At 42.0% G+C, this 17,514-nt stretch overlaps 1 protein-coding gene across 2 annotated transcripts; it reads left to right on the top strand.

Annotated features, from left to right (window-relative positions):
• Nucleotides 1-35: 35 nt before the first annotated feature.
• On the top strand, nucleotides 36-15,648 carry LOC106604140 (matrin-3). 2 transcript variants are annotated; one of them, XM_014198544.2, is made up of 19 exons: nucleotides 36-2,068; nucleotides 2,450-2,511; nucleotides 2,751-2,789; nucleotides 4,516-4,625; nucleotides 5,108-5,172; nucleotides 5,334-5,450; nucleotides 9,541-9,666; nucleotides 9,860-10,042; nucleotides 10,211-10,335; nucleotides 10,442-11,108; nucleotides 12,579-12,705; nucleotides 12,868-13,010; nucleotides 13,116-13,244; nucleotides 13,324-13,446; nucleotides 13,579-13,709; nucleotides 13,895-14,207; nucleotides 14,446-14,605; nucleotides 14,819-14,934; nucleotides 15,283-15,648. In XM_014198544.2, the coding sequence occupies exons 1-19, from the start codon at nucleotides 1,277-1,279 to the stop codon at nucleotides 15,343-15,345; spliced, it is 3,591 nt and encodes a 1,196-aa protein (XP_014054019.1). In that variant the 5' UTR covers nucleotides 36-1,276; the 3' UTR covers nucleotides 15,346-15,648. The 2 variants fall into 2 exon arrangements, with proteins under 2 accessions (XP_014054019.1, XP_014054018.1); XM_014198543.2 differs by having other exon boundaries at nucleotides 10,196-10,335.
• Nucleotides 15,649-17,514: the final 1,866 nt, after the last annotated feature.

The following is a 17,514-nucleotide window of genomic DNA, read 5'->3' as shown; positions in this document are numbered from 1 at the left end:
CCCCCCGCGCAGGTAAGGACAATAAACACTGAGCTCCTTAACTACGGAAAAAACGTCATTTTCAATAGAAAATAACAAACGTTACAAAATTACAACTATATATTGTTTTCATAGAACTCCAATTTTTGTTGTTGTTGTAGCATATAATGTACATCTCATCGTGAAAACATGCAGCTAAATGCCGCCATTAAATTAGCTTAGCAAGCTAACTAGGCCAGAGGCCTTTCAGATCAAATATGTTGGTTCTGTTGTTGCATATTAACATTTAGTTAGTTGCTATCATCTTCAAAACAACGTTTTTATATCTAATACGGACAGAATTCAGCAAATATTCACACACTGAGTGCAGATGTTTTTGGCTGCACAGCTGCAGTACAGACGAAAGCTGTTGCGGTTAGCTGCATCTCGTGTTAGCTAGCAACTTGTTTTTTTAAGATGGATAGCAAATGTTGCGATACATTCTCTATACTCTTGTCTTTGCTATAGCTTGATCCAAGTCTTTCCTGATCAGAGACTGGATCCAAATTCATTTTTTATCACAACCCCCACTGCTCATTGTAACCTAGTAGCTACAAATTTTAGCTCTTCAATTCATGTGAAGTTGTGTCCACTCGGCCTATTCGGCCTATTGTTGGCCATCTGATAAAGTGTGAGCATTGTCCTTGTTTTATGAAGATCATACTTGGGTTAATCAATCTTCTCTTCTGGCTATGACATACAGTTCATGATATACAGTATCTTCCTCTACTTTCGTATGAGGTCAATTCACGTCTGAATCTTTGCTGTACTTTTCCCTCCTTTTCTGTGAGTTGTCTCTCTTCAATGCTTTGTAAATGATTCTTCCTGTTTCTTTCATATAAACCTAACAGTCTGATTCTGAACACAGTTCAATTGACTACTATTTGAATTGGGCCCTCCTCTCTACACTTGCTATCTGTACATTGTAGGCTAACTGAACCTGGCTGCGGACAGTGTTGTTTGCACCTCCATGTCCCCATGCTAACTGTGGAGTAGGGTGGCAGACAAGAACTTACACCCTACACTTTCACCATTATGTTTCTGCAGAAATATTCCATCAGATGAAGAGGAGAGTTTTCCTTTTCCTCATCCACATTGACTTGTTGCCACGTCGTTGTCTCTTTTTGAATTGACTGAATCTTCCCTTCGATCAAAGACTTAAATTGGCCCTCCCTTAACTGCTTCCTTATTCTGTTCTTGTACCGTGAAGTCTCACGTTGAGTTAGTTTAGAGCACGTCAGCCATTTTGAGAGTGGCCATGTCCCAGAAGATTCCATCTGATACCTCTCAGAAAGGCTTTGCTGTGGGACGCGGGCTCCTGGCTGCTGCTGAGACCCTCAACTTCAGCATGAATGAACAGCGTTCAGACAGCCTCCATCATGGCTCAACCTCCAGACAGTTGCACAGCATGTCCTCAGGTATGGGTGGTGGTGAGGGCGACCATGACCCGCAGCTGTCCCGTCGTGGTGGCAGCCACATTGGCAACTCCATGAAGCTGTTTGCCAGCTTGGGCCTGTCGCCCGCTGACCTAGACGTGCTGGCACAGATCCCAGAAGAAAACATTAGTGTGGAGTCCTTGCCTCAGCTTATAATGCAGCTTAAGAACCGGAAGGTGGATTCTGACAGACGCATGGCAGGCAACTCTAGAGGGGACCTGTCCGGGCTCTCCTCTGAGCCCCCATACAGAGCCAGCAGAGACAACTGGGATGACATGCGTGTTGGAAGACTGGGTGGTTCCATGGGCCAAGCTTCGGCCCACGCTCAGCAAGGAGACTTGGGCTACAATTCCATTCAAGACACTCCAGCTGGAAGGTATGAACTTGACTATGGCCACGGCAGTGGTGGAAGAGATCCAGGCTGGTATTCAGATCTTTCCCATGATCGCTACAGCGGTATGGGCATGGGTCCCACCTCAGCGGCAGACAGTGTCTTTTTGACCAGGCGAATGGGTTCCCCGTCCCAAGGCAAAGTGCAGGACTTCTTAGGAGTTATACCTCACATGTTTCCCCATGTGTGCTCGCTTTGTGATTTTGACGTGCATTCTACCATGGTGAGTAGTAACTCCAATTCCTTTTCCACTTTACCTGTCTGTTTCATCCATCCACACACACACACTGTCTACTCTGATCTCAGTTTGATTGCTGCTGTCATGCACACACGGACACTTTTTCAATTCAAGACCAGAATTTATGATCAAATATTTTATCTTTTTATTATCAAGTGACGAAAGCCAATCCTACTGTACACAAAAAGTAATGGTTCAACAAGTTTATATTAGCATCATATCTCCACTTATTCAGCTTCTTTCTCCTTTTGAAGAGCCATAGTTTAATCACCCTTTGCTTTCTAATTGGTGTGGGAGCCAATTCATGTATACAGTGTATGTATTCAGTAAATCAGTCACTCATCCAGTGGTTGTCTTGGTCTGCAGGAGTGGAACCAGCACACGGATGGATTACGCCATGCAGAAAACCAGAGGCTCCTCCTGCAAATGTAAGTTACTCGTTCTATTCAAACACACTATGTTATGTATAGGCCTTTTAGCAATGAGGTTATTTTCACTAATGTTCAGATAAACACCGAAGAAGGTGATACACACTGAAACGTCTGTGTACATCTTTTCCCGTGCCTGTTGTAAAAAGAAAGGAACTTTTTTGGAGTTTTGTCTTATAATAAAAATGTGTGCTACCACCAGCCATTTTTTTTAACCAATATTCTGCCATGATCTTTAGGTACCCAGAATGGGATCCACACATGGCCACAAGCAGAGGGTATGTGTGTCTCCCGCACGCGCACACACACACACACACACACACACAGACTCTCGCTCTCTCTTTCTGACTTTCTCTTTCTTGGGCTCCCGAGTGGCGCAGCGGTCTAAGGCACTGCATCTCAGTGCTAGAGGCGTCACTACATACACCCTGGTTCGAATCCAGGCTGTATCACAACCGGCCGTGATTGGGAGTCCTATAGGGCGACGCACAATTGGCCCAGCTTCGTCCTGGTTTGGCCGGTGTAGGCCGTCATTCTAGATAAGAATTTGTGCTTAACTGACTTGCCTAGTTAAATAAAAAATTCTCACACACACACACGCCGGTTGTTATAACATGTTTGCAAATATTAGTCCCAACAGTTTCTAAAGAACATAAGAACACAGTAAACGAGAACCTTTCAGGTGGTTAAAGAACATAAGAACACAGTAAACCAGAACCTTTCAGGTGGTTAAAGAACATAAGAACACAGTAAGCCAGAACCTTTCAGGTGGTTAAAGAACATAAGAACACAGTAAACCAGAACCTTTCAGGTGGTTAAAGAACATAAGAACACAGTAAACCAGAACCTTTCAGGTGGTTAAAGAACATAAGAACACAGTAAACCAGAACCTTTCAGGTGGTTAAAGAACATAAGAACACAGTAAACCAGAACCTTTCAGGTGGTTAAAGAACATAAGAACACAGTAAACCAGAACCTTTCAGGTGGTTAAAGAACATAAGAACACAGTAAACCAGAACCTTTCAGGTGGTTAAAGAACATAAGAACACAGTAAACCAGAACCTTTCAGGTGGTTAAAGAACATAAGAACACAGTAAACCAGAACCTTTCAGGTGGTTTGATGTTAAAGAGCAACTACCCTAAAAAAACGACTTCTCATTTTGAAAACAGGCTGTGTGGCATCAATATGACTGTGAAACATTTATTCGAATGTCAAAATTTACTACAAAGTGTAAATAGAATAATTTTGGTCATTAAGTCAGTCTTGTCCAAAACAGAGTTTTGTGAGACTTGCAGTCGTGACTGCATCACAACATAAATGAAAGTTGGCTTTGTTTTAATCCTGCCCACAGCTGGCAGCACACTAGTAATCATCAATTCGGAGTGCAGCTGCACGCCACCTGATCATTAATGCCTGTGGTAAATCAGGGTTGACTTTGGATATCCCTATGGGCTAGTTGGGGACCATCAGTAAATTACACAATGTACATGGGACTATATGTTAAAATCCAAATTTCAATGACTTAAAAACCTCAAATATTGAAAGCATTTAATGAGAACTAAAAGGTATGCAACATGAAAGTATTGTCTCATTTACATTGTGTCATTTATTGACGGTCTATAACTAGCCATGGAGATAGGCTATCCAAAGTCAAAGCAAATTTACCACGGTCGCACACCAGACTGCTAAAGTTAATTGTGGAAATAATTTGTCTAACTCTTCCCATCTGTGAACACACACACACACACACACACACACACACACACACACACACACACACACACACACACACACACACACACACACACACACACGAGACACCCACATCAAACCACACCCTGAAACCAACTAGCGTTTGAATTCAGTAATGGCCACTACCATTTCTTAATTAACCAAATCTAAAATGAGGCTAAATCAGGAAGTGCAGTTGCACGTTTAAATACGTGGATGAATCAGTCTTGTATAATAATAGTAGACTGAATCTCATGTTTGTCCCTTTTCAGCGGTGGGTCTCATCTACTGGAGACCACCAATCAATCAGCCGGTCTCCTGGGGCCAATCCCCATGGGCGGTGGGCAGCAGGCTGGAGGAGGCCGCATGAGCTCCGGCTGGGGTAATGCTGTGTTTGTGTGAAAGATTACGTCTGTGTCTGAAATGGCACCCTATTCCTTTTTAGTGCACTACTTTTGATTAGGGTCCCATAGGGCTCTGGCCAAAAGTAGTGCTCTACTTCCTTATTAATGGGTTCTGGCCAAAAGTAGTGCACTACTTCCTTATTAATGGGTTCTGGCCAAAAGTAGTGCACTATATAGGGAATAGGGTGCATTTTCACACGCAACCAAGGTATGCTTATTGCTTTCACTTACTGGTGATTTTTTTTGTATTCATTACCATGTTATCATTATCATTGAAGGGCTAGGCCTAGTTCACCCAAATTATATATTGGCTTCCTGACCCTGTAATCACTCTATAGACCAAATAAGCTAGCAATCCATGTTTGCTTTTGTTTAGCTGGCCACTGTTGTAATTTAAGTGACTGTGTGTCCTTGAAAAGCCGTATATATAAAAGCCCTGTGTTATTATCATTTCGTTTAGGCGGTGGTGCTGGATCTAACATTGGATCAGGCAAGCCACATCAACACTCTATGGCACCTAAGCAGGTAATGTGTTTAATTTGTCATATTATCTTGATAAAATACAATTCTCTTTACTGTAATGCAGTGACCAAGTAACTCCTCCACAAATCAAAATGTATTTACTGGTGTGTCTTTGGTGTGAAAGTGATGGATTCAACCTGTTTTGTAACTGTTCTCCTCATCAGATCAGAAGCAAAGTAGTGGTGGCCAAATATGAGAAGAGTCCTCTGTCTAACAAAGCCTTGTTAGCCCTGGCCGAACCCTTTGGAACTCTCTGTGAACACCTGGTTCTGAAGAACAAGGTAAAGCACGACACTTTGTGCCTGAGGTCTCATTTATACATTTCTCACTAAATTCTGGCGTACGTGGAGATTCTAGGATTTGCGTGCGCAACAAATTATTGCGATTTATCAAACTGTCGCACGCAACATATACATATGCTTTCCATTGATATGTCAGAGACATACTATATTTCAACATATACACATGTTTTCCATTGATATATCAGAGCCATACTATATTTCAACATATACACATGTTTTCCATTGATATATCAGAGCCATACTATATTTCAACATATACACATGTTTTCCATTGATATGTCAGAGCCATACTATAGTTCTGCACTCGTGATCAAGCGTTACAACCTTGCCTAGAAACGCCCTCCATTCACCTTTTAATGGTAACAAAAACACCCTCCATTCTCCTTTTAATGGTAACAAAAACGACCTCCATTCACCTTTTAATGGTAACCAAAAACGCCCTCGTTTGCTCTATAATTTGGAACAAGACCATGACAGTTTCTAAAGCGCAATAGCAAATTATCACATTTCTGTAGAGGTGTGGGCAGAATGTTTAGAATGTTTTGCAGTGGCTTTGAAACTTAAATGCATGCTGCCTATAGAGGGTGCCAAACACTGGCTGCGCATTCTGTAAGAGTTATTGGCCTATTGAACAATTTTAAAGTAAATGCTACAGCCAACACTTCTATACAAAAATATGAATTGTTGTTCAATATTTACTTTATCAATACGTTGTTTTTCTGTCTCCTGCCTTGACGATGTCACACCTATCGCACAGCAATACTGTAGCCTACCCGTCTATTTACTTAAGAGCATGGTTGGCTATTGAATGAGCGATGGCTAAATGGTAGCATGGTTGGCTATTGAATGAGCGATGGCTAAATGGTAGCATGGTTGGCTATTGAATGAGCGATGGCTAAATGGTAGCATGGTTGGCTATTGAATGAGCGATGGCTAAATGGTAGCATGGTTGGCTATTGAATGAGCGATGGCTAAATGGTAGCATGGTTGGCTATTGAATGAGCGATGGCTAAATGGTAGCCTAATATTTATTGTGTAGCCGGAATTAGTGATGCACCGATATGACATTTTTGGCTGATACTGATACCTGATATTTTCCTTGCCAACAAAAAAACGATATCGATAACCCATATTTAACATTTTAGCGGCCTTTTAATCATTCTAGTTAAATAGTTAACACACACATGGACGCAGCGGTCTAAGGCACTGCATCTCAGTGCAAGTGGCATCACTACAGTCCCTGGTTCGAATCCTGGCTGTATCACATCCGGCCGTGATTGGGAGTCCCATAGGGCGGCGCACAATTGACCCACCCGTGTTTACCCGGGGTAGGCTATCATTGCAAATAACAATTTGTTCTTAACTGACTTGCCTAGTTAAAGGTTACACACACCACACTGGCATTTACGTATGTCCCCCTTACCAGTAAAACATCATCAAAACCTATTTATTTAACTTACTTGCTGTGCTGTTTGGTTGTTCATTTGTTCAGTCGTTTCATTCTCAACCAGGATTTCTATGAAACGCCGTTTGGGTCTTTGTGTATCAAAACAGATACACGTCAAATAGCGTGTCAAATAAGCTCGTTGACCAATCAGGACCTGAATAACTGTACGTCACAATAATAATTTAACTCGTTCATTCATTTTTTTATGTAGTTATTACACATTAATTACACTATCACTCGTATTTCATGTCATAATGATTCATCGATACATGTGCTATGATGCTGGTAAAGTTGTCTGGCGCATCTACAGTGCTGGTCGTAAAAAAAAAAGCTAGCTAGCTCATGGATGTTCTTCCCCAAAAACATAGCAAAATGACATCTGTTTCAGTAGCTATATAGTTAGCTAGCTAACAATATAGCTAGGTGTCATCTTAAATAACCCTAATTTATAAGACAGTTCTTATTTGATTAATGGTGGTCGGATCTATGTGAAGCTAGCCACAATAAGGATTAGCCACAGTAGTGGACTTCAAAATAATGTAATTGACAGTGATGCAAGGGAATACAAATAGTAGAATTATGCCATAATTTAATAGATCATGCTAAACGAGGTTGGAATGTTATATAAAATCAACAAAATACATTAATTTGTTAATTTGACAAAAATCTGTTGAAATCACACTGGATGTATTATACTTTAGAATTGCATTGGGGACATACTTATTTCACTGTACAGCCTTACCTATGGATTGCGGATCAATGACATGGGGTATCAGTCTACTCAGTGACAACCAGAGAACATTAGCATCGTAGCTCTTATTGTGGGACTCTGAAACAACTGTGAATTGAGCCACATTTATTGTCAACCTATGTGTATTGAACACTATTCCCGAGGAAAAACAACACTGCTTGGATGTTTTGGAGTCTGATAACTCTGAGGAGGACGTTGGGAAAATATATATTGGGTATTAAATAGACTGTTACCCCCATTTTATTGATCCCCAATCCTTAGGTAAAGCTATACAGTGCAATATGAATGTCAATACACACAATAGGCTGACTGGGGAGGTGATTTCACACAGTCTCAGTCCCGAGATAAGAGCTACAACGCTAATATTTGCATAAACTCTTCACCATTGTGTTCTGTGGGTGTCACAGAGTATACTGATACCCCATTTCATTGCTTCACATTCCAACCTTAACATTATCTAGTCTAAATATGACATGATTCCACCAAATGTAACCTTCTGCATCACTTTCAAAGAGGTACTTTTCTTTTGAAGGCAAACCGCAAATTCCACTATTGTGCCTAATCCTTATTGTGGCTAGCTTCACAACACAGAACCCGGTCCGGTCGAGCCTCACTAGCCAGATGAAGCTCGCTGGCTGTCTATATTGTTAGCTTTGGGCAGCATGGTTATGTAGCTGGCTAGCTATTTATTTTCATGAACTGAAGTTCAATTTCAATAGGCAAACAACAAGTGGCTACCTAGCTAAAACTTCCTCACAAGGATTCCTAAATCATTGCTAAGAATTGGGAAAATGACTGCAGTTTCTACTGGTCATTGTTTTCAGGCTGGTTGTATTGGTGCTAGCTAGCTACCCCAAAAGTTGCGGTCGAAAAAAATAATGCTTTATTACTAACGCGGTATTGTAAACACATCGTTCGTGGCCGGTGTTTGCTTGTTTGCAGACTTTTTTGTACAGCTTTGTCAGTGCTACTGATAGTAGTGGTGGCACTTGGCTTGCACGTGCAAATTCAGAACACACAACATTCTATAATAGAACTGTGTTATTTGACGTGTCAAATTAAAAGCTTATTTAACGTGTCAAATAGTGTTATTGTCAAATAGTGTTATTTGACGTATCTTTTTTGACACGCAAAGACCCAACCGGCGTTCCATAGTATGTCGTGAAGCTAATAGCAGTGACGCTATTACTGTTTAACTCCGGTAGGGAAACATCTGAACAATAACGCACTTGGTAACGTTACTGTGTACCGGTGCTCGACCAGTAGCGAAAGCCAACATCAACCACGACAGAGAATGGTTGATTGTCAAGGGCAATGAATTCCATTATCTTGGCGTTAATGGATTTCCCCTTTGAGTTGTCTCGCTGAAATGTTCTTACTCTTTCAAATGACTGTTCGACGTGTTGACTGCTCGATCCACACAGCAGACATTGTGGGCTAGGTTAGGAATGCTGTGTTGCACGTACAGCGCAAAATTTTATGTGGCGTCATTACATCATGTACCTACGTTATATAGGTATGCACGTCAGCTTTAATAACGTTTTTTCACATCGTCGTTAAACTAGACATCGGGCCGATACTGGTGTTTGCATTTTTATCTAATACCGGCCGATTCCGATATGTTCACCGATATATCGTGCATCCCTGGTGGGAATAAACCAGTAACGTATTGCAGTACAACGGAAATCAACGTGAACTCTACTTTGAATAACAGAGTAACTGTCTGTGAAGATTTAGGTTTAAAAGAAATAATAACCTAAAACTTGACTTGTACTTATTGCCTCATTTAACAGAAGTAAACACATGGCATTGTATTAGAGCACCTGCTGACTGGTCCTGTAGGGTTCATGGTGTCAATTCCTACTCCACAGGCCTTTTTAGAAATGGAGACTCATAAGGAAGCTAGGGATGTGGTGAGCTACTACCAGCAGAACCCAGCGGTGTTGAATGGGAAACAAATCACCTTTTATCTGTCCAAAGAACTCATGGTGATTCAGGTAATATTGGAATGCCGTTATTCATCTATTTTCATTAGTTTTGCCTGTATCTATCTGCTGTGTAGATTTGAAATACTTCAAATCACTCAGCTGCGTTTCTAACTTCGCTGACCGTTAACTACCCCCATTCAATTCAAGCAGTGATCATGCATGCAGATCAGTAGACGTAATATTGTCCTCTTTCTTAATACAGAAAGACAGCAGAACTGAGAGAATCAACCGGGAGGCGAAACAAGGCAAAGAGCCAGCGGCAGCGAACCAATCGCAGGTTGTCTTCTTCTCCAACTTGCCGCGTGAGAATGAGAAGAAGCAGGAACTCCTCACCATCGCGCGGCGCTTCGGCATCGTGAAGAAACACTTGTTTCTAACTGAAGAGGTAAAAGTCTTACTCTTCTGTTTGTATAAAAATCATACTAATGTATGGATGAAAGCGTCTGCTAAATTGCACATGTTAATTGTATTATATTAGTCTCAGTATTTTTTAAATTTATTTCTGGATGTGTCATGAATGCTTAAAATGTATCGTTAGTATTCGTCTTCCAAGGCTTTTGTTCAGCTGGGGTCTGCAGAGGATGCTGAGATGTTGGTGAAGTACTACACTCTGAATCCGCTGACCATCCAGGGAAAGAGTGTCCGCTTAAACATCTGTACCAAGTACAAGACCTTAAAGTAAGAATTCCAAGATTGATTCAGTACTTCATTATCATGTTAGAGGACTTAGTTGTCCTTTTTTTTCACAGAGCTTTCTGGACTGATTGTTGTCTGTCTGTAACAGTGTGAGTAATCGCTCCAACAAAATGATGGATGACAAGAGAAGGAGAAGGAGCAGTAGTACTGGGCCCAAAGACAAATCTTCCTCCTCCAAGAGCACCAAATCGTCCTCTTCTTCTAGCAGCAAAGCCAAAGAGGACAAGAAGGAACCACCAAAAGGAGAGGATGGCGGTGCAGGGAGAGAGGGGTCAGGGAGACAGGGAGAGGGGTCAGGGAGAGAGGGTGAGGGAGTGGGATCAGGGGATGTGGTGGCTGGTGTGATAGAGGGAGATAAAGCTGAGGAGTACGAAGGGGAGGGAGACCAGGGTTCACATGATGTTGGGCCGTCAGCGGACAATGCTGAAGCCGTGACGGAAGACCCAGAAACTGCTGCCAACACCAGTCTGGAATCGCAGGAGGATAAGGAACCTGCTCCGGACTCGGATGACGTTCCGAGCACTGCCAAGGTTCTGAGCAGTAGTGATGTCACAGAGAAGGCTGAGGGGTCAGAGGTCTCGGAGGAAGGGACTGTGCCTGGTCCAGAGGAGAAAGCAGAGGGAGAGCCTGAGAGTGAACAGATGGAAACTGAAGCCACTACAGATGAGCCAGAGACCGAGGACAAGGATGACTCGCCGTCGGCAGGGCCAGCAGAGAGCTCAGAGATGCATGAAGAACAGTTACCTGCAGATCAGGTAGGTCAACAACAGAAAACTTTTATAGTTCAAGAAAATATTATATTTGTCTTTCTTACAAGTTGGCGCTACTCTTGTGTTTTGTTCAGTTTGAGACTAAGTTCTGTTGAGCACAATTACTTATCTGCCTTTTCTGATTGTTGTCCATATTGTAAACATATATTTAACTAATATGTCCACATATATTTAGAATATGTAACCAATTTCTCAAGATATATATAGAATCTGTAACTAATATGTTGACATATATGTTGTATATGTAACTAATATGTTGATATACACTACCGTTTAAAAGTTTGGGGTCACTTAGAAATGTCCTTGTTTTTGAAAGAAAAGCACATTTTTGGTCCATTTAAAATAACATCAAATTGATCAGAAATACAGTGTAGACATTGTTAATGTTGTAAATGACGATTGTAGCTGGAAACAGCAGATTTTTTATGGAATATCTACATAGGCGTACAGAGGCCCATTATCAGCAACCATCACGCCTGTGTTCCAATGGCACGTTGTGTTAGCTAATCCAAGTTTAGCATTTTAAAAGGCTAATTGAGCATTAGAAAACCCTTTTGCAATTATGTCAGCCCAGCTGAAAACTGTTATGCTGATTAAAGAAGCAATAAAACTGGCCAAGAAACTGAAGATCTCGTACAACGCTGTGTACTACTCCTTTCACAGAACAGCGCAAACTGGCTCTAACCAGAATAGAAAGAGGAGTGGGAGGCCCCGGTGCACAACTGAGCAAGAGGACAAGTACATTCATGTCTAGTTTGAGAAACAGACGCCTCACAAGTCCTCAACGTGCAGCTTTATTAAATAGTACCTGCAAAACACCAGTCTCAAAGTCAACAGTGGAGAGGCGACTCCGGGATGCTGGCCTTCTAGGCAGAGTTGCAAAGAAAAAGCCATATCTCAGGCTGGCCAATTTGGCAATTTCTCGCATGGAATAGCCTTCATTTCTCAGAACAAGAATAGACTGACGAGTTTCAGAAGAAAGGTCTTTGTTTCTGGCCATTTTGAGCCTGTAATCGAACCCACAAATGCTGATGCTCCAGATACTCAACTAGTCTAAAGAAGGACAGTTTTATTGCTTCTTTAATCAGAACAACAGTTTTCAGCTGTGCTAACATAATTGCAAAAGGGTTTTCTAATGATCAATTAGCCTTTTATAATGATAAACATGGATTAGCTAACACAACATGCCATTGGAACACAGGAGTGATGGTTGCTAATGATGGGCCTCTGTACGCCTATGTACATAATCCATAAAAAATCAGCCGTTTCCAGCTAGGATAGTCATTTACAACATTAACAATGTCTACACTGTATTTCTGATCAATTTGATGTTATTTTAAATGGGTAAAAAATGTGCTTTTCTTTCAAAAACAAGAACATTTCTAAGTGACCCCAAACTTTTGAATGGTAGTGAATATGTAACTTATATGTTGACATGTTGTTCCTTTCCGACAGGAGGAGGGCAGCATGGAGCAGGATTTCCCAGAGAACATGGATGACTTTGTGACTCTGGATGAGCTGGCAGAGGACGAGGACTTGGAGAGACAGGACTCCTCATCCAAAGAAAAATACTCATCTTCAGGTAAACAACATTAACTTCACCTCTAGCATGATATTTAATTTAGGATGATTGATGACAGCGTCTGTGGAATTGAAAACCATTGGTACAGTGTCGGCCCACATAAAATAGGCTACAGCGACTATTGTAGGAAAAGTAAACAGTTGTGTAATTCTCTCTTTGCAGGAAGCTCTAAGAAAATTGGGGGATTGAGAGTGGTCAACGTTGTGGGATTTAAACGAGCCTATGGTTTTCTGAACGAGATCTTGGCCCTGGCCAAACCCTTCGGTACAGTAGTTCAGCACCTGGTGCTTGACGTGAGACCTGAGGTAAAGTTAGTTGGTTGATTTGATTAGTTAATTTATTTGACAGTGAAGCAAAAACAGAATGATGGACGTCAACATCTAACCATCGTTTTTTGTTGGTGAATCTAGGCCTTTCTGCAACTCACTTCGGAAGAAGAGGCGAAAGCAATGGTCAATTTCTACAGTGGGAATGTAACACCAACTGTGTGTGGGAAATCTGTGAAAATCTACCATTCACAGACATACGCTACCATTCAGGTGAGCTCCGTACATGAAGATTCCGTTTGCCAGCCTTCTACTGTAGAACTTCTTTGTAATGTTCCTGTTCTTCTTGCAGAGTGGGAGAGTGGTATACGTGGGACAGATTCCACACTTCAAATCCTCTGATGCCTCCCTCCTGAAAATTGCTGAACCGTTCGGCAAAGTCAGACGCTATTTTCTGAACAGATCTCGCAACGAGGTAATTGAATATTAATTCAATATTTTGTTTTCTCTTCAGCTACAGAGCTTTTTTGGAATGCCTCAGGGGTGAATGAGTGGGATACGGTATAAATCACATGTTTATTTTGTATGTTGATTCTTTAATTTCTAGTGTTTCATTGAGATGGAACGTGGAGAGGACGCTGAGAGAATGGCTGAAACCTACAAGGACACGCCCCCTAAATTGGAAGGCAAGCGGCTAACGGTGTACGTGAGCAGGAAGTACAAACAACTCAAATACGGGTGAGTCAAACTAAACAGTTGGTGTATTTGCTGTGAGCGTTGTACACTTCATCTTGTTATTTTTGTCACTACTAAATACTTCTCTTTGTACTGTATGTAATGTAACATATGTAATGTGCTTAAACCAAATTGCCCTTCTGGGACAATAAAGTTGAATTGAAATGAAATGCTCTTTCCCACACTAGACACCGACCACCAGCTCCTGACTCCGAGGAGAAGGAGAAGAGGCCGTCGAAGAGGGAGCGATCAGGCAGTGAAACAAGCTCCCATAGGAGCTCAGCAGCCAAAAGCTCAGCCAAACAGGATGAAGAACCTCCAGTCAAGAAGTCCAGAGAGGAGACGGCATCTTCATCAGCAGACGAGCCTGACAAGGAGAAGATGGTGGAGGCGCCCACTGAGCAGAGTGAGGTAGAGGTTAGGAAGGAGGAGGAGGTGGTCCAGGGGGAATACGGTCAACCCTCTGAGAACTCAGCTGTACACGAAATAGACACTGACATGGTAAGTTTATCTGGTGTAGGTTGTTCTGAAATGGCACCATATTCACATAGTGTGTTAATACGGCTCACAGTCCTATGGGGCTTTGGTCAAACGTAGTTTGCTGTTATCATCAGCAATCCCTCAATGATGATCTGATGGGGAAGTTGACACCATTTTGGGATGTAACCCGAGGCAGTTTTAGTTTGTCAACCAAAAGTAGTAACTTAAGGAACTGACGATCTATTGCTCTACGCTGTAGAACATAAAAACGGAGGAAAACGAGGCGCCCATTTCCATAGTGAGTGTGAGAAGCGTTGAGGAGAATGGAGAGACTGCTAGCACACCATCCCAGGCCGAGGGGAAGCTTTCATCAACCAGCCCGGTTCCTCTGGGGCCTTATGAGCCTAACAACCCAGTGGGTAAGGACATGCTGAGATTAATACTCTTTAGAGGGAAAGGGATTTCTGTGTGTTTAGTACGACCTTTTTTAATAACATATAGAATAACCATCTTTTTCTGTGAGGCAACTTCTTATCTTGTCTAAAACGTAAACATTAGAACTATATATATATGTACTGTATATTTCACACGTTACATCCTAACATCATAGTGACTCTGATGTCTGATTGCAGGTGTTGAATATGTGAAGATGGGGTACTACTGTAGAGTCTGTTTCCTGTTCTATTCCAATGAGGAGACAGCCAAGAAGGTTCACTGCAGCAGTCAATCTCACTACCAAAAACTCAAGGTAAACGTATACATTTACATTTTAGTCATTTAGCAGACGCTCTTATCCAGAGCGACTTACAGTAGTGAATGCATACATTTCATACATTTTTTTTCTCCGTACTGGTCCCTCGTGGGAATCGAACCCACAACCCTGGCGTTGCAAACACCATGCTCTACCAACTGAGCCACACGGGATATACAATGTTTTAGTCAATTATCAGATATACCAAAAATATCTAAGCAGTCATTTAAAGCTCTGACACAGAACACACCAATACGTCTCTCACTTGGTATCAAACAGTGTTCAGCTTAAGAACAATTATATCCTCTGAAACCTGAATGAATTCCTTTTTTTTTTTTTTTTCAGAAACATCTGGAAAAAGAGAAGGCCAAAGCTCAAAGTAGCACAGGGATGAAGACTCCTGTGTAGGATATTACACGTGTCGAACTGTTGATCAAGTGTTCATGCATGGATAGAGTTAGTTTGTAACCCTAGAGTGGATGTTTCGGCAGTTTTTTTTTAGGCTTTCATGTTTAGCTATAGAGCTTTAAGTTTTAATTTTAACCAATGCGCTGTACCAGGAGGAACCAACTATGAAGCGATCTGGAGAATGTATTGAGTTTTGTATGCCTGGTTTTGTTTAATGTTTTCTGACAACTCATCTTGCTATAAATGTAAGTGCAAGATGCATTTTTTGATTTATATTAAAGTCGTAGGACTACATCCCTCTCAGATGCTGGTCTTTTGAATGTTCACCAACTGTTGTGATGCAGAGATGAGAAACAATGTAACCAGTTATTTTAGGGTTAGAGTCTAAAAAAAAAGGAGCTTGGTTGATCATTTGAACTTATAGATGCCTCCCATGCAGACGTTCAGATAATTGCATTGCTTGGTTGAGGAAGTATACTGATCAAAAATATAAACGTAACATGTAAAGTGTTGGTCCCATGTTTCATGAGCTGAAATAAAAGATCCCAGACATTTTCCATACCCACAAAAAGCTTATTTCTCTCAAATGTTGTGCACAAATTTGTTTACATCCCTGTTAGTGAGCATTTCTCCTTTGCCAAGATAATCCATCCAGCTGACAGGTGTGTCATATCAAAAAGCTGATTAAACGGCATGATCATTACACAGGTGCATCTTGTGCTGTGGACAATAAAAGGCCACTCTAAAATGTGCAGTTTTGTCACACAACACAATGCCACAGATGTCTCAAGTTTTGAGGGAGTGTGAAATTGGCATGAAAGTCCACCAGAACTGTTGCCAGAGAATTGAATGTTAATTTCTCTACCATAAGCCACCTCCAACGTCATTTCAGAGAATTTGGCATTACGTCCAACCGGCCTCACAACCGCAGACCGCGTGTAACCACGCCAGCCCAGAAACTCCATATCTGGCTTCTTAACCTGCGGGATGAACTCGAACAGCTGATAAAACTGGGTTTGCACAACTGAAGAAATTCTGCAGAAACCGTCTCAGGGAAGCTCATCTGCATCACCAGGGTCTTGACCTGACTGCAGTTTGGCGTTGTAACAGACTTCAGGTTTTAAGAAATGTTTGCAAATTGATTAAAAATAAAAAACATAGCTTATTTAAATAAGTATTCAGACCGTTTGCTATGAGCTTTGAATTTGAGCTCAGGTGCATCCAGTAAATTCAATTGATTGGACATGATTTGGAAAGGCACACAGCTGTCTAAATAAGGTCCCACAGTTGACAGTGAATGTCAGAGCAAAAACCAAGCCATGAGGTTGAAGGAATTGTCCGTAGAGCTCAGAGACAGGATTGTGTCGAGGCACAGATCTGGGGAAGCGTACCAAAAATTGTCTGCGTCATTGAAGGTCCCCAAGAACACAGTGGCCTCCATCATTCTTAAATGGAAGAAGTTTGGAGCCACCAAGACTTCCTAGAGCTGGCAGCCCGGCCAAACTGACCAATCGCGGGAGAAGGGCCTTGGAGGTGACCAAGAACCCGATGGTCACTCTGACAGAGCTCCGGAGTTCATCTGTGGAGATGGGAGAACCTTCCAGAATGACAACCATCTCTGCAGCACTCCACCAATCAGGCCTTTATGGTAGAGTGGCCAGACAGAAGCCACTCTTCAGTAAAAGACACATGACAGCGTACTTGGGAGTTTGCCAAAAGGTACCAAAAGGACTCCGACCATGAGAAACAAGATTCTCTGGTTTGATGAAACCAAGAAGGATCTCTTTGGCCTGAATGCCATGCTTCACGTCTGGAGGAATCCAGGCACCGCTCATCACCTGGCCAATACCATCGCTACGGTGAAGCACGGTGGTGGCAGCATCATGCTGTGGGGATGTTTTTCAGCGGCAGGGACTGGGAGACTAGTCAGTATCAAGGGAAAGATGAACAGAGCAAAGTACAAAGAGATCCTTGATGATAGTATAGAGAGATATAGATCAAAACCTACTCCAGAGCACTCAGGTCCTCAGACTGGGTTGAAGGATCCAACAGGACAACGACACTAAGCACATAGCCAAGACAACGCAGGAGTGGCTTCGGGACAAGTCTCTGAATGTCCTTGAGTGGCCCAGCCAGAACCCAGACCTGAACCCAAGTGAACATCTCTGG

Source organism: Salmo salar, chromosome ssa05, assembly GCF_905237065.1.
Source record: "Salmo salar chromosome ssa05, Ssal_v3.1, whole genome shotgun sequence".
In the NCBI taxonomy this organism is placed as follows: domain Eukaryota; kingdom Metazoa; phylum Chordata; class Actinopteri; order Salmoniformes; family Salmonidae; genus Salmo; species Salmo salar.
This window is presented reverse-complemented; position numbering and strand designations above follow the sequence as displayed.